The sequence below is a fragment of the Oncorhynchus kisutch genome, linkage group LG15, assembly GCF_002021735.2.
Source record: "Oncorhynchus kisutch isolate 150728-3 linkage group LG15, Okis_V2, whole genome shotgun sequence".
NCBI lineage: Eukaryota > Metazoa > Chordata > Actinopteri > Salmoniformes > Salmonidae > Oncorhynchus > Oncorhynchus kisutch.
Genome location: NC_034188.2, coordinates 4872015 through 4892651, shown reverse-complemented (window position 1 = coordinate 4892651; position 20637 = coordinate 4872015). Strand labels below are relative to the sequence as shown.

The 20637-nt window shown below is 46.5% G+C and overlaps 2 protein-coding genes across 4 annotated transcripts in view; one reads left to right on the top strand and one right to left on the bottom strand.

The window, feature by feature from the left end:
* Positions 1-2515, top strand: part of lrrtm2 (leucine rich repeat transmembrane neuronal 2) — a 4792-nt gene extending 2277 nt beyond the window's left edge. The window contains exon 2 of the mRNA XM_020472408.2: positions 1-2515. This exon is cut by the window's left edge and continues 275 nt beyond it. Coding sequence (XP_020327997.2) covers positions 1-1398 — 1398 coding nt within the window. The 3' untranslated portion in view covers positions 1399-2515.
* ctnna1 (catenin (cadherin-associated protein), alpha 1) overlaps positions 1-20637 on the bottom strand; it is a 227594-nt gene that overhangs the window by 103400 nt on the left and 103557 nt on the right. The window lies entirely within an intron of this gene.

Below are 20637 nucleotides of genomic sequence, written 5' to 3'. Positions count from 1 at the left end.
CACCTGGACCACAACCAGATCACCACGGTGCAGGAGGACGCATTCCAGGGGCTCTACAAACTCAAAGACCTCAACCTGAGCTCCAACCGGATCACAACGCTGCCAAACACAACCTTCATCCACCTCATCAACCTACAGATCTTAGATCTGTCCTTCAATTTGATGACTGCGCTGGAGCCTGAGCTGTTCCATGGCCTCCGCAAGCTGCAGATCCTCCACCTGCGCTCCAACTCGCTGCGCACCACCCCCGTCCGGGCCTTCTGGGACTGCCGCAGCCTTGAGTACCTGGGTCTGTCAAACAACCGGCTGCGAAGCCTGGCCCGGAACGGCTTCGCTGGCCTCATTAAACTCCGAGAACTCCACTTGGAACACAACCAGCTGACTAAGATCAACCTGGCTCATTTCCCGCGCCTGGTGGCTCTGCAGTTCCTTTATCTACAGTGGAACAAGATCTTCAACCTGACCTGCAACATGGAGTGGACCTGGACCACGCTGGAGAAGATGGACCTAACGGGGAACGAGATCCGGGTGCTGACCCCGGACGTGTTCGAGACGCTGCCCAACTTGAAGATCCTCCTATTGGATAACAACAAGCTAGGCAGCCTGGACCCTCTGGTCTTGGATATGTGGCGGTCTCTAGGTACCGTGGGGCTGTCCAGCAACCTTTGGGAATGTACCAAAGGGATCTGCTCCCTGGCCACTTGGCTTAGCACCTTCAAGGGGAGGTGGGAACACTCCATCCTGTGTCACACACCCGAGTACGCCCAGGGCGAGGAGATACTGGATGCCGTTTATGGATTCCAACTTTGCCCAAATTTTACGGCGCCGCCACCGGTCGTCTTGACCACAAACACATTGTCGATGGCCACGGACACGTCGACAGGCACAACTGTGGAGGTCACCAGCTCGCTGTTTGGAATAATGCAGCAGACACCCACGCAGGACTTCTATGTAGATTTTGGGCACTTTACGACCATAATGACAACGACCACCACGCCGCGCACCGCCCTGGCAACCGCCTTGGCAACCTCCGCCACGACAGTGGAGGGCGGAGAGCTGGGAGTCACGGAGGACTTCTCGGAGACGGACAACACAGTCCTAACCCAGAGGGTGATCATTGGAACGATGGTCCTTCTGTTTACATTCTTCCTCATCATTTTCGTTGTGTTCATCTCACGGAAGTGCTGCCCTCCTACCATGCGCAGGATACGCCAGTGCTCGGCCATGCAGAACCGCCGCCAGATGAGGACCCAGCAGCGGCAGCAAATGGCGGACCTGGCCACGCAGGTACCCTATAACGAGTACGAGCCCAGCCACGAGGAGGGAGCGCTGGTTATCATCAACGGCTACGGGCAGTGCAAGTGTCAACAGCTGCCTTACAAAGAGTGTGAAGTGTAAACTATGTATTCCCCACGCAGCAGCAGCATATGGACTGTTTACCATTCTAAATACAGGGTTTTATTTTTTTGCCTCTCCCCCCCCAGTTTACAAAAAAAAAAACATAATTTCTACTAGCTTTGAGAAATCAATGAGATTAATGTATTGAGTGGGAGAGTTGATGACTGGTGGAAATGAACAGTGACGAGACTGATGAGGATGTAGTAGATATAGTCACCATTTATTTTTATATGAATGTTCATATCAAGCTGTGGGCAATCAGTCTAAAAAAAGGAAAATGGTCGTGATTTATCACCACATTGTTATTAGTCACTTTCCGCAGCACGGATAATTATTATTATTATTTTTTGCCAAAACATCTGTAGACTGATCCTCTTACTAAGAGACGGCACAGATACAAATAGATGGTGGTCTATATCATGATATCATTATCACGACAGATACAAATAGACGGTAGTCTATATCATGATATCATTATCACGACACAGATACAAATAGACGGTAGTCTATATCATGATATCATTATCACGACACAGATACAAATAGACGGTGGTCTATATCATGATATCATTATCAAGACACAGATACAAATAGATGGTGGTCTATATCATGATATCATTATCAAGACACAGATACAAATAGATGGTGGTCTATATCATGATATCATTATCATGACACAGATACAAATAGATGGTGGTCTATATCATGATATCATTATCATGACACAGATACAAATAGATGGTGGTCTATATCATGATATCATTATCATGACACAGATACAAATAGATGGTGGTCTATATCATGATATCATTATCAAGACACAGATACAAATAGGTGGTGGTCTATATCATGATATCATTATCAAGGGGAATCAGTGGCGGAAAGGACCGTGGATTATAATGACAGGTTTTAAAGATGCACGGTAGCCACAGTATGTTACTACCACAATCACGTGTTGGTACAGAAGTGATTCAAATGGGGTTTTGGTTATAAAATTAAAAGCTTCTTTTTTTTCACATTTGTTACGTTTATTTTATTTTTTGTAAATTACTATGAATATTGAATAAATGTTTTATTTATGCCACAATCTGAATTAAATCTCCAACAGAAAATCTAATCTGATAAACATTACTTGACTTCTATTTATATTTCAAAAATGTGCATTTCCTCTCTGTCCCTCTCTGTCCCTCTCTGTCCCCAAACAGGACCTTTCTATTCTGGTCAGTGAACACCCACGATAGCCTTCTTGTTTCAGGATTTAATTTGATTCAATAAAAGGCCATTGCCTCCCATTAGAAGCTAAAAGCTTAGCACTGTCCGTGAAAAGGTTAATGTCCAATTTGCCTGCAGTACCTGTTTAGTCAAACCGTCTACAGCCCGAGATGGAACTTGTAGTGGAGATGTATCAGACAATTTACATGTAAAACATTCACCATCAGCGGTCGCACGACAGTATTAAAAAAAGAGATCAGTATGACGGCCCGCAGACAGTATCGATAGCCGCAGCAGAACCTTCTGGTCTACTGCCGTTTTCACTGATGCAATATACACCCCCACACACACACACATAATAAGTTTCTGGAGAGGTAGTAGCAGATATCTAGCTCGTACAGAGACCGTAATAGTGAACAATGGAAAAAAATATGTTCTGCTCTGCACAGTGTCTCTCATCCTGAAAAAAAAAGACATTTGTCTCAGGGAGGAGACCCAGTGGCATTAGAACTCCCAGCTAGCCAGACTTACGTCGCAGCTTCAGACTCTAATCAGCTCGGACAGCGTCAACATTGAACCAATTAAGGAAAGGCAAAAAAATTATAATTAATATTCTGTCGCCCACACCAGCGATCCAGCAGAGATTTAGATGGCCACGGCTGCCAGTCAGACGGCCATTCAAACAGTTGGTAAGAACATCCTTCCCTCAACACAGCCAGCAAGGACATTTAACTCCATATCACGAATCCTGCTCTTGTGAGAGATTGTCAAGCCAGGCTGACATTTCCCTTCTTTGGAAAGAAAGGATGAGAGAGGGAGGAAATACAGGCAGAAAGAAGAGGAAGAAAAACAGGCAGAAAGAAGAGGGGGGGGGGGGGTTGACTAGATAATTACCCCGCACGGCTTTATGTTAAACTCTAGAGAATCTCCCATGAGAGCGAATGTAGCTCCTGTGATAAGCAAACAGAGGGGAGAGGAGGGCGGCTGAGGCTGGGGCTCAGGCAGGAGGAGGCTGAGAGGCAGGTTTAGGACACATTGGTATGCAGCACAGAGAGGATGTGCATTAGCATCAGACTAAAGCAGCCGCCACTGCAGCTCCTCTCCCTCCCCCTCCATCTGCAGCTCTTTTTGTGCTCCTTTTACAAGGTAGGGGGTAGGGAGAGAGAGGGCACAAGGAGGGAGAGAGAAGGAAGAGAGTTGAGGGGAGGAGGGATATTTGGGGGTTTATGCCTTGGCTTATCTAAGGGAATCCTTCTGAGCGGTTAATGATATTCTATGGGGCTAAGATCCACAGGACAGGTCATGATATTCTATGGGGCCAAGATCTACAGGACAGGTCATGATATTCTATGGGGTTAAGATCTACAGGACAGGTCATGATATTCTATGGGGTTAAGATCTACAGGACAGGTCATGATATTCTATGGGGTTAAGATCTACAGGACAGGTCATGATATTCTATGGGGCCAAGATCTACAGGACAGGTCATGATATTCTATGGGGCCAAGATCTACAGGACAGGTCATGATATTCTATGGGGTTAAGATCTACAGGACAGGTCATGATATTCTATGGGGTTAAGATCTACAGGACAGGTCATGATATTCTATGGGGCCAAGATCTACAGGTCAGGTCATGTTATTCTATGGGGCTAAGATCTACAGGTCATGATATTCTATGGGGCTAAGATCTATAGGTCATGATATTATATGGGGCTAAGATCAACAGGACAGGTCATGATATTCTATGGGGCTAAGACCAACAGGACAGGTCATGATATTCTATGGGGTTAAGATCTATAGGTCATGATATTCTATGGGGCTAAGACCAATAGGACAGGTCATGATATTCTATGGGGTTAAGATCTACAGGACATGATATTCTATGGGGCTAAGATCTATAGGTCATGATATTCTATGGGGCTAAGACCAACAGGACAGGTCATGATATTCTATGGGGTTAAGATCTACAGGACATGATATTCTATGGGGCTAAGATCTATAGGTCATGATATTCTATGGGGCTAAGATCCACAGGACAGGTCATGATATTCTATGGGGTTAAAATCTATAGGTCATGATATTCTATGGGGCTAAGATCCACAGGACAGGTCATGATATTCTATGGGGCTAAGATCTATAGGTCATGATATTCTATGGGGCTAAGACCAACAGGACAGGTCATGATATTCTATGGGGCTAAGATCAACAGGACAGGTCATGTTATTCTATGGGGCTAAGATCTACAGGTCATGATATTCTATGGGGCTAAGACCAACAGGACAGGTCATGATATTCTATGGGGCCAAGACCAACAGGACAGGTCATGTAATTCTATGGGGCTAAGATCTACAGGACAGGTCATGATATTCTATGGGTTTAAGATCTACAGGACAGGTCATGATATTCTATGGGGTTAAGATCTACAGGTCAGGTTCTTCTATGGGGTTAAGATCTACAGGTGAGGTTCTTCTATGGGGTTAAGATCTACAGGTCATGATATTCTATGGGGCTAAGACCAAAAGGACAGGTCATGTAATTATATGGGGCTAAGATCAACAGGACAGGTCATGATATTCTATGGGGTTAAGATCTGCAGGACAGGTCATGTAATTCTATGGGGTTACCCAGTACACGGTGCACCAGTTTAGACCAGTGTCATAAGGGTTGTGGTTAAACGTAGTGCACTATATAGGAGAGAGTGTCATTTGGGACAAACTGTGACATCACCTTGGGGCTGGGACAACATGGGGAGAGTAGAGGTAGACATCACCTTGGGACAACATGGGGAGAGGTAGACATCACCTTGGGACAACATGGGGAGAGGTAGACATCACCTTGGGACAACATGGGGAGAGGTAGACATCACCTTGGGACAACATGGGGAGAGGTAAACATCACCTTGGGACAACATAGGGAGAGGTAAACATCACCTTGGGACAACATAGGGAGAGGTAAACATCACCTTGGGACAACATAGGGAGAGGTAAACATCACCTTGGGACAACATAGGGAGAGGTAAACATCACCTTGGGACAACATAGGGAGAGGTAAACATCACCTTGGGACAACATAGGGAGAGGTAAACATCACCTTGGGACAACATAGGGAGAGGTAAACATCACCTTGGGACAACATAGGGAGAGGTAAACATCACCTTGGGACAACATAGGGAGAGGTAAACATCACCTTGGGACAACATAGGGAGAGGTAAACATCACCTTGGGACAACATAGGGAGAGGTAAACATCACCTTGGGACAACATAGGGAGAGGTAAACATCACCTTGGGACAACATAGGGAGAGGTAAACATCACCTTGGGACAACATAGGGAGAGGTAAACATCACCTTGGGACAACATAGGGAGAGGTAAACATCACCTTGGGACAACATAGGGAGAGGTAAACATCACCTTGGGACAACATAGGGAGAGGTAAACATCACCTTGGGACAACATAGGGAGAGGTAAACATCACCTTGGGACAACATAGGGAGAGGTAAACATCACCTTGGGACAACATAGGGAGAGGTAAACATCACCTTGGGACAACATAGGGAGAGGTAAACATCACCTTGGGACAACATAGGGAGAGGTAAACATCACCTTGGGACAGGGACAACATAGGGAGAGGTAAACATCACCTTGGGACAGGGACAACATAGTGAGAGGTAAACATCACCTTGGGACAACATGGGAAGAGGAGAGGTAATCATCACCTTGGGACAGGGCCAACATAGGGAGAGGAGAGGTAAACATCACCTTGGGACAACATAGGGAGAGGAGAGGTAAACATCACCTTGGGACAACATAGGGAGAGGAGAGGTAAACATCACCTTGGGACAACATAGGAAGAGGAGAGGTAAACATCACCTTGGCAATGTGGCATCAAAACCAATTACTGCTCCCCTCCTACAAAAACTAAAATCAACCCAAAATATATATTTTTAATCAATGAAAATGAAAGCAAGAGAGGGGGAGTGAGCCAAAGTTAAATATGACAGTTTAGGAATTGCCACAGGCTCAGAGTTCTGGTCAACTCCTATTAGAAGACAGGAGCATTTTGAAGTTGTCCTTCTACAAAGACTGGAACTGTTTCAGAATAGATTGAGAGATTCATGATTTAAGTGACTGGGAGGTGAGGAAGGATGGTTCCTAGAGGGCGTTATGAAGTGTCAACTGATGAAACAGGCCGGGCCCACAGCTAACGGGGCCACAGCTAACGGGGCAACACAGCTAACGGGGCCACAGCTAACGGGGCAACACAGCTAACGGGCTCACAGCTAACGGGGGCCACAGCTAACGGGGGCCACAGCTAACGGGGGCCACAGCTAACGGGGCCAAAGCTAACGGGCCCACAGCTAACAGGGGCCACAGCAAACAGGGGCAAAGCTAACGGGCCCACAGCTAATGGGCCCACAGCTAACGGGGGCCACAGCTAACGGGCCCACAGCTAACAGGGGCAAAGCTAACCAAATGCTTTTTCATAAGTAGTGGACTATAAAGTAAAGTGTACCATTTGGGATGCAGTCCTATACACTGTCAACAATGACGTGGTCTCACTAGGAGTCCTAAACACGCTGACAACATCCAGGAAAGAGAACTGGAGAAAATAGGCTTAAGTTCTTATTGGTTGAATTAAAATCAGATCATAAACATTATTCCAGTGCTCTACAAGACAAATCTAATGGCGGGGAGAGGAGAGTCGTACCATATACCCTTAATAGTTCACTATTTTGGACAATGTTGACTTAAGGGAATAGGGTGCCATTTGGGACGCAGTCAGAGCCAGACAGGAACTAGATCTTTCCAGCCGAGCAGGAACTAGAGCTTACCAGCAGAGCCGAGCCGGGCAGGACCTAGATCTTACCAGCATAACAGAGCCGAGCCGGAACTAGATCTTACCAGCAGAGCCAAGCCGGAACTAGATCTTACCAGCAGAACAGAGCCAAGCCGGAACTAGATCTTACCAGCAGAACAGAGCCAAGCCGGAACTAGATCTTACCAGCAGAACAGAGCCAAGCCGGAACTAGATCTTACCAGCAGAACAGAGCCAAGCCGGAACTAGATCTTACCAGCAGAACAGAGCCGAGCCGGAACTAGATCTTACCAGCAGAGCCGAGCCGGAACTAGATCTTACCAGCAGAACAGAGCCAAGCCGGAACTAGATCTTACCAGCAGAGCCGAGCCGGAACTAGATCTTACCAGCAGAACAGAGCCGAGCCGGAACTAGATCTTACCAGCAGAACAGAGCCAAGCCGGAACTAGATCTTACCAGCAGAGCCAAGCAGGAGGCAACAGTTGTTCAAAACATCCATCCACATTGCAGCGGACTGTTTCAGTCAGTCACACAACTCAAACGGTTTTTGAAGTCCTTATTCAAATTGTTGTTCCATTGTAGTTTTCCCGAACTAAAAGCCATGTCATGTATTTCCATTTTGATGTATCAAAAAAAAAACTCATTTAGATTTTATTTTTTTCATCAAGGGTAAGAACTGTGTCGTTATCCATTCAAAAACGTCTTGCATGTTCCAAGAAACCAGTCCCAGCTGACTTCAGTCATGACATCCAGATAAAAACAGAAGCCTTATTTCTAAATTTACGGCCCAAGAATGGATAAGAGGGACAGGAGAGAGTGAATAGTACGTTATTTTTTTTGGGGGGGAGGCGTTTCCAAACAATTGACATCTCACGGTTAAAGATAACAGCTGGTTTTAAAAAATTATTGAAATTAAAACACAATTGTAGAAATATGCCTCCATTTTCACATTCTGGCTCTGTCAAGTTAGTTGTTTATGGTTGTCATCTTGCCATACTCTGAAGCCCTACCCCCACTCCACCTACCCCTGAGCCAAATGAATGCTTTTCTCTTCCCTTCCCTTCTGTATTGTAAAATGTACAATTTAATATCTGTAAAGTGGGTAAGACGTGGCAAAACTGAATTTTTTTTTTCTTAAAACATATATTTTTTAAATAAAATGGTTACAATGAAATTGTTTGGTCTGATTTCCCGGCACCCATGAGAACTGGTTTTAATTAAAGTGATGCTTATTATGCCATTGTCCCTTTTCAAACAGTCGGTCTTGGTGATTCTTAAACCATCCGTACAGTTTCCAACTCCAACCAAGAGTTGGCATGGTGATCTAGTCCAACAGAATCCTCCAATCACATCACAGCATGGTGATCTAGTCCAACAGAACTCTCCAATCATATCACAGCATGGTGATCTAGCCCAACAGAACTCTCCAATCATATCACAGCATGGTGATCTAGTACAACAGAACTCTCCAATCACATCACGGCATGGTGATCTAGTCCAACAGAACTCTCCAATCATATCACAGCATGGTGATCTAGTCCAACAGAATCCTCCAATCATATCACAGCATGGTGACCTAGTCCAACAGAATCCTCCAATCATATCACAGCATGGTGACCTAGTCCATCAGAACTCTCCAATCATATCACAGCATCTTCATCTAGTCCAACAGAATCCTCCAATCATATCACAGCATGGTGATCTAGTCCAACAGAATCCTCCAATCATATCACAGCATGGTGATCTAGTCCAACAGAATCCCCCAATCATATCACAGCATGGTGATCTAGTCCAACAGAATCCTCCAATCATATCACAGCATGGTGATCTAGTCCAACAGAATCCTCCAATCATATCACAGCATGGTGATCTAGTCCAACAGAATCCCCCAATCATATCACAGCATGGTGATCTAGTCCAACAGAATCCTCCAATCATATCACAGCATGGTGATCTAGTCCAACAGAATCCCCCAATCATATCACAGCATGGTGATCTAGTCCGACAGAATCCTCAAATCATATCACAGCATGGTGATCTAGTCCAACAGAATCCCCCAATCATATCACAGCATGGTGATCTAGTCCAACAGAATCCCCTAATCATATCACAGCATGGTGATCTAGTCCAACAGAATCCCCCAATCATATCACAGCATGGTGATCTAGTAAAACAGAATCCTCCAATCATATCACAGCATGGTGATCTAGTCCAACAGAATCCTCCAATCATATCACAGCATGGTGATCTAGTCCAACAGAATCCTCCAATCATATCACAGCATGGTGATCTAGTCCAACAGAATCCTCCAATCATATCACAGCATGGTGATCTAGTCCAACAGAATCCTCCAATCATGTATCTTTATTTCCCTTGTTTGGTTTGATTAAATAAATTAAAGACACAAATGATTTAAGAGCCCTATGGTCACATTTAAAAACGTAAAATGGCAGCAAGTCATCTCGCTCTCCTCCCTACCGACTGCAGCAAACAAAAAAGGTACCACAGCACAGTGTTGATTGCTGAAGCTCCATCACTTTTGTAATTTAATTTCTAACTAATTTCTGACTGAAAAGTTCTAACCCGAAATTCCTAATTTGTTTAGGAAAAACATTATTCACTCAACCCTTGCATGTAAACATGGCATGCATGTTGTCGGACCTATAGCCCATCATAATCACAACAACAACAACTAGGTTCTAACAAACTCCCAACACAGTAATAACAAAATGGATGCGGAGGACGTGAAAAAATAATAATAATAATCTAAACAGGCAAATATTTCCTGGTTAAATCAGGGTGGGTTCAAGGCTGATGTGTGGAAGACATTTGACTTCATTGTGGAAGCTACTGGAAATCCAGATAAAAGGGAGAGTATAGGAGCAAGCATTGTGTGCGTATTGTGTGTGCCAAACAGTTGAAGGTAGATTACAAATGTTATTTCTGAACATTTCCAACAGTGTAAAAAACTAAAAACGGGACCAGATTTCTATTCTAACTAAAAAAATAAATAAATAAATCTAATATATATGAATCCTTTTTTTTTTTTACAGCAGACTAAAAATAGTTGAATGCATTTGTGAATGTAATTATTTATTGTTTAGGCTAATTATTCAAAAATCCATTTGTTATTTAAACTAAAACGCTTTAGCACCAGCTGTTCTGGATGACTGTGATAACGCTCTCGGTAGCCGATGTGAACAAGACATTTAAACAGGTCGACATTCACAAAGCCGCAGGACCAGACGGATTACCAGGAAGTGTACTCAAAGCATGCACGGACCAACTGGCAAGTGTCTTCACTGACATTTTCAACCTCTCCCTGACTGAGTCTGTAATACCTACATGTTTAAAGCAGACCACCATAGTGCCTGTGCCCAAGAAAGCAAAGGTAAACGGCCTAAATTATTACCGCCCCGTAGCACTCACATCTGTAGCCATGAAGTGCTTTGAAAGGTTGGTCATGGCTCACATCAACAGCATCCTCCCGGACACTCTAGACTCACTCCAATTCGCATACCGCCTCAACAGATCCACAGATGACAATCTCAATCACACTCCACACTGCCCTTTCCCACCTGGACAAAAGGAACACTTATGTGAGAATGCTGTTCAGTGACTACAGCTCAGCGTTCCAACACCATAGTGCCCACGAAACTCATGACTAAGCTAAGGACCCTGGGACTAAACAGCTCACTCTGAAACTGGATCCTGGACTTCCTGACGGGCCGCCCCCAGGTGGTAAGGGTAGGCAACAACACATCTGCCATGCTGATCCTCAACACTGGAGCCCCTCAGGGGTGTGTACTTAGTCCCCTCCTGAACTCCCTTTTCACCCACAACTGCGTGGCCAAAAATAACAGCAACACCATCCTTAAGTTTGCTGACGACACAACAGTGGTAGACCTGATCACTGACAACAATGAGAGCTGGCAGTGTGGTGCCAGGACATCAACCTCTCCCTCAATGTGAGCAGGACAAAGGAGTTGATCGTGGACTACAGGAAAAGGAGGGCTGAACAGGCCCCGATTAACATCGACGGGGCTGTAGTGGAGCGGGTAGAGAGTTAAGTTCCTTGGTGTCCACATCACCAACGAACTACCATGGTCCAAACACAAAGACATTCATGAAGAGGGCACGACAAAACCTCCCCCCCCCCCACAGGAGACTGAAAAGAGTTGGCATGTGTCCTCAGATCCTCAAAAAGTTCTACAGCTGCACCTCCGAGAGCATCCTGACTGGTATGGTAACTGCTTGGCATCTGACCATAAGTTGCTACAGAGGGTACTGTGTACGGCCCAGTACATCACTGGGGCCAAGCCTCCTGCCATCCAGGACCTATATAATTAGGCGGTGTCAGAGGAAGCCCATAAAATTGCCTGAGACTCCAGTCACCAAAGTCAAATTTTTCTTTGCTACGACACGGCAAGCAGTACCGGAACGCCAAGTCTAAGACCAAAAGGCTCCTTAACAGCTTCTACCCCCCAAGACATACGACTGCTTAACAATTAATCCCAATGGCTATTTACATTGACATCAAATAGACGGGACATGATGATCATAACAACAATGAGGTCAAGAAAAATGAGGGTATAGGAGTGAGAGCTGTGTGCATACTATGTGTGACAAACAGGTGTTGTTGGATTACAATATCATTGTTGCGCCTGTTTGGAACAGTGTAAACACTAAATAAATTATAAAGTATAGCCTTTATTACAGCATTGCAAAGATAAACAAACAGCCGAATCTGTGAAAGTGCTTTATCCGACATAATGCCGTTAAGTGAGGTGCTCACTATTAAACAAACATGCAACAGATTGAGGATCTGTGTTCTTTCTGTAGATATATATGGCTCATAAAAGTTAGGCACATTCAACAGTTAGGTTATTGATTATAGATCTAAATGAAGTTGGGGTTTGCGCTCTCCTCAATTTTCTTAGAAAATTAGGCTAAGTCTGTTTCCTCATATCTGCTGTCTCCATCTCGTTTTATCTCAATGTGCTGGTTAACTTTGTTATAATGCACATAGCAACATACAGAAAAGGCACGCCGGGCCTCCCGGGTGGCGCAGTGGTTAAGGGCGCTGTACTGCAGTGCCAGCTGTGCCACCAGAGACTCTGGGTTCGCGCTCAGGCTCTGTCGTAACCGGCTGCGACCGGGAGGTCCGTGGGGCGAGGCACAATTGGCCTAGCGTCGTCCGGGTTAGGGAGGGGTTGGCCGGTAGGGATATCGTTGTCTCATCGCGCACCAGCGACTCCTGCGGCAGGCCGGGCGCAGTGCGCGCTAACAAAGGTCGCCAGGTGCACTGTGTTTCCTCCGACAGATCGGTGTGGCTGGCTTCCGGCTTCCGTGCTCTGTGCACAGCGTCCCTGTTCTGTTATGATGCTACTAAGTGCACTGGCTGTTGTGTAGCTGTTATCGTTGGTGAATGCAGGAGTACAGGGGCTTGGTGAGACAGCATGACACAGCCAAACACTGCTGTAAAGATGGTAACTAAAGTTCTGTCCCAAATGCCACCCTATTCTCAATCCCTTTATAATGTATTACTTTACCAGGGCCATAGTGCTCCGGTCTAAAGCAGGGCCCTATATAGGGAACTGGTCTCATTATTTATTTTTTTATTTTTTTATTTTACCTTTATTTAACCAGGTAGGCAAGTTGAGAACAAGTTCTCATTTACAATTGCGACCTGGCCAAGATAAAGCAAAGCAGTTCGGGACAACATTAGGGACAACATTAACCTACAAAACAGGGTAAAGTCAGACTGAGCCAGCTAACCTACAAAACAGGGTAAAGTCAGACTGAGCCAGCTAACCTACAAAACAGGGTAAAGTCAGACTGAGCCAGCTAACCTACAAAACAGGGTAAAGTCAGACTGAGCCAGCTAACCTACAAAACAGGGTAAAGTCAGACTTAGCTAGCTAACACTGTAGGCATGTGCAGTGAACACACAACAGCAACCAAGGTGACCAATCTCCATGGCTAATGAACCACATATACCCTTCATGCCAGACAAGGATAAAAGTAACTGAGTAATGTAATCCCGTTTCTTCGGCTGGAGGATGGAGTCAGGCAGGGGAGAGAGTCAGCCTAGCGGAAGGAAACATGGCACTACTCCCACAGTAGTGAGTCATGAGCACTCCTGGACAGTTTTAAACTAACAGTACATTGTGTGTGTGTGTGTGTGTGTGTGTGTGTGTGTGTGTATATATTGCACCTGTATGCCTAGTACTGAGTAGTAGAAAGACTAGAGCGAGAGAAAGTGGATAAATGATTGGTTGGTTCTAGCAGTTGCTGTGGTCAGCAGAGGTCTAAAGTATCAGAGGTACTGCCTATGGGCCTTTTCTCTGAGGAGGAGGAGGAAAGGACTGGGGTTGGATATGACAATGATTTATGGTTGAAGTGGTGTTTCTCAGACCAACTGTGATTCCACCCCCCCCCCCCCCCCCGACTCCACCACCTCCTCCTCCTCCCGACTCCACCACCACCACCTCCTCCCGACTCCACCACCACCACCTCCTCCTCCCGACTCCACCACCTCCTCCCGACTCCACCACCACCACCTCCTCCTCCCGACTCCACCACCACCTCCTCCTCCTCCCGACTCCACCACCACCACCACCTCCTCCCGACTCCACCACCACCTCCTCCTCCTCCCGACTCCACCACCACCACCACCTCCTCCCGACTCCACCACCACCTCCTCCTCCTCCCGACTCCACCACCACCACCACCTCCTCCTCCCGACTCCACCACCACCACCACCACCACCACCTCCTCCTCCCGACTCCACCACCACCTCCTCCTCCTCCCACCACCACCACCTCCTCCTCCCGACTCCACCACCACCTCCTCCTCCTCCCACCACCACCACCTCCTCCTCCCGACTCCACCACCACCACCTCCCGACTCCACCACCACCACCACCTCCTCCCGACTCCACCACCACCTCCTCCTCCTCCCACCACCACCTCCTCCCGACTCCTCCACCACCTCCTCCCGACTCCTCCACCACCTCCTCCCGACTCCTCCACCACCTCCTCCCGACTCCACCACCTCCTCCCGACTCCACCACCTCCTCCCGACTCCACCACCACCTCCTCCCGACTCCACCACCACCTCCTCCCGACTCCACCACCACCTCCTCCCGACTCCACCACCACCTCCTCCCGACTCCACCACCACCTCCTCCCGACTCCACCACCACCTCCTCCCGACTCCACCACCACCTCCTCCCGACTCCACCACCACCTCCTCCCGACTCCACCACCACCGACTCCCGACTCCACCACCACCTCCTCCCGACTCCACCACCACCTCCTCCCGACTCCACCACCACCTCCTCCCGACTCCACCACCACCTCCTCCCGACTCCACCACCACCTCCTCCCGACTCCACCACCACCTCCTCCCGACTCCACCACCACCTCCTCCCGACTCCACCACCACCTCCTCCCGACTCCACCACCACCACCACCTCCTCTCGACTCCACCACCACCTCCTCCCGACTCCACCACCTCCTCCTCCAAGCCCATCTCAGCAGCCACTAGTAGCTGGGGGAGCTATAAAGCGCAGGGAGGACGCCTGTTTCACTCTGCACTGCTGGACTTAAGCTAGTCAGTCACTCCTCTTCAGACCTCACCCACCCAAGCTATGAAGTAATAAAAAAATTTAAAAAGGTCACATTTTAATTTGGTGTTGGCCCCATCTGTCAGGGGTTGTCCCATTTGGACAAGATGGAAACAGGGGAGATATAGAAAGCCTCTGGCTGGAGATGGATTTAACTAGAAGAGGCTTCTGAGAGGATTATTCAGCTCAGAGAGAGGGGTGAGGACAGATCTTTATCTGGAAAACTTTTTTCCCCATTTCTGGGTTGTCAGCGAGCATCTTTCCAATTAACAGCAAGGGTGAGGTGTCAGTCACTAGAGAGGACTGTTGAAGAAGAAAAGGCACTCTCAGGATTGGCGGAGACTGGGCTCATCTAAGATGTTCCCATATCAGAAAAGCAAAACCTTTATTGCTTTACTCACTTCCCACTAACTGCCGAATGTTAATTTGCTTCCTTTGTTCACAGTTAAGAGGGAGATGAAAGTTACTTCTAGTCTGTTGTTTTTAAGTCTGATAGTGTGGGGGCCTGAGGCAGAAAGGCGGGCAGACTGGCTAGGGGACAGGGTGAAGGACACTAATTCTTCCCCACTTCTCCCTGTATGGTATCTGCTATTAAAAAAGGCGGCAGTAGGAGCAGCCGAATCGTTTGTTTCATTAGCCCAGCACCAGTGTAGTCCTCTTCCTCATTCTGGCTGATCAAAGCGCTCTACAAAAGGGAAATGACGGCTGGAATAGCTCCACAGCTCTGTGGTAGGAGGAAGAAGGAGATATCTTTTTTTCCCATAATCATGTTTTATTGAACTGAAGCTAAACACACCCAAAAATGGTCTTATCCACAAGATTTTTTTTTTTTTTTTTTTAACACAGGAAACCATCAGAAAGATAAGTAAAAAATGGATATCCGGCACACTGCCAGACCCTGATGTAGGAGCGTCTTCACAACACACTGGATGTGCTCCATCCCTATCAACCAGGTTGGAAACTCCAAATAACAGACCATTTTACTGAGAAGAAATATGATGGAGGAATACTGGCAGAATACCATCACACACACACACACACACAACCCCTAGGCTACACAGGGCTCCAGGTTGAGGAAGAAAAAAAACACTATTAAAACCACCTAACCTCCAAACAGACGTGTTTGGAGAAGAGCAGAGAGAATTTATCTGAAGGTAGTGATTTGGAGCCTTTGGCAGTAATAAGGCCTACGAGCAGCAGCATTGCCATCAACCCCGGGGCCTACACGTCTCTACCCAGCTGTTAAGACCGTCGCCAGGGCGATCTACACCACATCAAAATACATGTAATGAGCTGAAATAAAAAGAGCACAGAAATGTATCAAACATGATGCACACATTTGTTTACATCTACTTTACCAATCGAGATCATCCATCCACCTGACCAGGTGTGGCATATCAAGAAGCTGATTAAACAGCATGATCATTACACAGGTGCACCTTGTGCTGGGGGACAATATAAAACGAACTAAAATGTGTAGTTTGTCACACAACAATGTCACAGATGTCTCCATTTTTTAGAGCGTCCAATTGGCATGCTAACCGCAGGACCTAAAGTATGTGATCAGAAGCATGTTTGGGATGCTCTGGATCAACGTGTACGACACAGTGTTCCAGTTCCCGCCAATATCCAGCAACTTTGCAGACATTGAAGAGGTGTGGGACAATATTCCACAGCCTGATTAAATCCAAGTGAAGGAGATGTGTCGCGCTGCATGAGGCAAATGGTCACATTGACTGGTGTTCTGGTCTAGGACCCCACCTTTTTTTTTTTTTTTTTAGGTATCTGTGCCCAACATAATAATATCTGTAGGCCATGTCATGTGAAATCCATAGATTAGGGACTCATTTATTTATTTCAAACTGACTGAAATATTTGCATGTTGCGTTTCTATAAATTTTTTGCGTAGCTCCAGTACAGACCGTCAGTTAGGTTTGAGGTAGAGAATTCATGCTGTTGTCTAGCGTAGCTCCAGTACAGACTGCAGTTAGGTTTGAGGTAGAGAATTCATGCTGTTGTCTAGCGTAGCTCCAGTACAGACTGCAGTTAGGTGTGAGGTAGAGAAGTCATGCTGTTGTCTAGCGTAGCTCCAGTACAGACCGTCAGTTAGGTTTGAGGTAGAGAAGTCATGCTGTTGTCTAGCGTAGCTCCAGTACAGACCGTCAGTTAGGTTTGAGGTAGAGAAGTCATGCTGTTGTCTAGCGTAGCTCCAGTACAGACTGCAGTTAGGTGTGAGGTAGAGAAGTCATGCTGTTGTCTAGCGTAGCTCCAGTACAGACCGTCAGTTAGGTTTGAGGTAGAGAAGTCATGCTGTTGTCTAGCGTAGCTCCAGTACAGACCGTCAGTTAGGTTTGAGGTAGAGAAGTCATGCTGGTGGTCTTTGTAAAACATAAAACACAGCTCCTATTAAGGACACTTGCCAATTCTCCTGAAAGGCGAGTGTCTCCAAACAGAAAGCAAAGTAGTTGTCCATCATCCATTTACCGACCTCCCTCAGAGTGTGAGAGGAGAGAGAGAGTGGGGGGACTGGAGAGGAGGGAGTGCCAGGTCTGGCAGGGGGAGCATTTATCTTTCACACAGTGATCCGTCATAAGGTGTCAACTCCGTACCTTCGGCGGCTGCATCCCAGTTAATAAACAATTGGCAATATTTGTCTCTATTTGGCCTAGACTGGGGGAATGGAGCAGACAGCAGGCTCATCAGGCCAGGGGGAAGGCCACTAGTGAACAGGCTGGAAGAGACTACTGAGGAGGAGGTGGTAGAGTCAGGAGGAGGAGGTGGTAGAGTCAGGAGGAGGAGGTATGTCATATGTGGTTGATCCTCTTCCTGCATATCTGATCCATAACAAGTCTGTATGATCACGAGGTTCTAGAGATCTGTGAATCTACATCAGCCTGCTGTTCACCTGAATTACACTGGGAGAAACTCACCTGCATATAGCCCTACACCTGAATTACACTGGGAGAAACCCACCTGCATATAGCCCTACACCTGAATTACACTGGGAGAAACCCACCTGCATATAGCCCTACACCTGAATTACACTGGGAGAAACCCACCTGCATATAGCCCTACACCTGAATTACACTGGGAGAAACCCACCTGCATATAGCCCTACACCTGAATTACACTGGGAGAAACCCACCTGCATATAGCCCTACACCTGAATTACACTGGGAGAAACCCACCTGCATATAGCCCTACACCTGAATTACACTGGGAGAAACCCACCTGCATATAGCCCTACACCTGAATTACACTGGGAGAAACCCACCTGCATATAGCCCTACACCTGAATTACACTGGGAGAAACCCACCTGCATATAGCCCTACACCTGAATTACACTGGGAGAAACCCACCTGCATATAGCCCTACACCTGAATTACACTGGGAGAAACCCACCTGCATATAGCCCTACACCTGAAATACACTGGTGACAATCATATCACTATGCATGGCCAAGTGGAAAATGATACCATTTGTGTTGACATTTCTGCTCTGTTTCCTTCCAGTTAATTTTACCAGAAAAAAAAAATCCTCTCCCTCGGCCCCACGGCCGCCTCTCCCTCGGCCCCACGGCCGCCTCTCCCTCGGCCCCACGGCCGCCTCTCCCTCGGCCCCACGGCCGCCTCTGTCATTTCCTGAAGGAAGTCAACACTAAGAGAAGAACCCTGCTATACAGTGCACTCAAAGTATTCAGTATGTGGAATAAGCGCAAAAAGGAGTCTGAATTACAACTTCATTGTTGGTGAGAGAAGAAACCAAGTAGAGGTGGAAAGGAGGGAGATTTTTTTTTAAATTGGGATGGCTTTAAGCAGGACTCCTCAAAGATCAAGACCCTGAAAAGACACTAAACACAAGACTGATATAGCAGGGCATTGCTGCAATCCTCCATTATGCTATTATAACAAAAAGGAATAAGCCCTTTCATTCAAGCAGATCAAAATGTCCCCCTGTACCTCCACGACAGCAGTATTTAATGAAAAGTTTGTTGAGTCCTGAGTGGGTGCTATATTAGCTACATTAATATGACAGGATGTATCAGGCCCGACACAGCTGTAGGTAGGCGGTGTGGTGGGGCTGAAGCTGTGTACGCTCTAGTAGAGTAATGGTGTAGACTAATGTGGCGTGGGTGTTCGGTCTAGATCTCGAGGGGGAAAAAAATCCACAGACACATTTAAGTGGTACATAGTAAACCTGTGTGGTTGTGGAGATCGTGAACTGTAGCTAATGGGCTACAGCTAGTACCCTCTTGGAAAGGAAAAAAAAAACAAAAAAACACAGCAGACCAAGAATTAACGCTTCTATTTTTTTTTTAAGTCGGCATCAACAATACCAGGGTCTTGGATAAAGGCTACACGGAATCATGGGTGGATGTAGGAACGAACAAGGAACAGACCATTACACGTCAATACGCAATCTACAAAACAATCCTATAGAGTCAACAACAGTAGATGTCCCAATAAAACACAGCAGGGAAATAGGTAAAAAATATATATATATTTAAAACAGCAGAAAGAGCGAGAGCGCGAACCCTTCCCCATGTGCTAACAACCACACTGGTGTCCGAGATTCATGACTGTGATGACATTTGAAGCAGAGAAACATCAACAGGGCTGAGGCAAGCTGTTAAAACCACAGAGGCAGATCGAACAGCGGGGTTAGAAGACAGGGGACAGGGCTCTAGAATGAACAAGAGGACAGGGCTCTAGAATGAACAAGAGGACAGGGCTCTAGAATGAACAAGAGGACAGGGCTCTAGAATGAACAAGAGGACAGGGCTCTAGAATGAACAAGAGGACAGGGCTCTAGAATGAACAAGAGGACAGGGCTCTAGAATGAACAAGAGGACAGGGCTCTAGAATGAACAAGAGGACAGGGCTCTAGAATGAACAAGAGGACAGGGCTCTAGAATGAACAAGAGGACAGGGCTCTAGAATGAACAAGAGGACAGGGCTCTAGAATGAACAAGAGGACAGGGCTCTAGAATGAACAAGAGGACAGGGCTCTAGAATGAACAAGAGGACAGGGCTCTAGAATGAACAAGAGGACAGGGCTCTAGAATGAACAAGAGGACAGGGCTCTAGAATGAACAAGAGGACAGGGCTCTAGAATGAACAAGAGGACAGGGCTCTAGAATGAACAAGAGGACAGGGCTCTAGAATGAACATATATATATATGCATTGTTACGTCTGGAATACACAGTGTCTAAGTGTGTTTTTGCTTTGTCATAATGGATATTGTGTGTAGATTGATGTGGGGGGGACAATGTAATTTTTATTGTCTAGTCTTCGGCGAGACCCTCCAGAACCATCTCTTCTAGTCTTCACTGAGACCCTCCAGAACCATGCCTCTGATGGAACTGGAAACGTAGAGATGAAGGTCCCCCAACGAGCTTAGTGTCCAGAAACAACTACGCCCAAAGTCATACCTTCTGTGAAGTTAGCAATTAGTCACGAAAAACAAAAGTTGCTAAACGTGAGCCAATACCATTAAAAACACACGCTTTTAACAGCCTTTAGTCTGAATCGTCCATGACCTTGTATAATACATTCTTACTTGTGAAAGCGGTATAGTT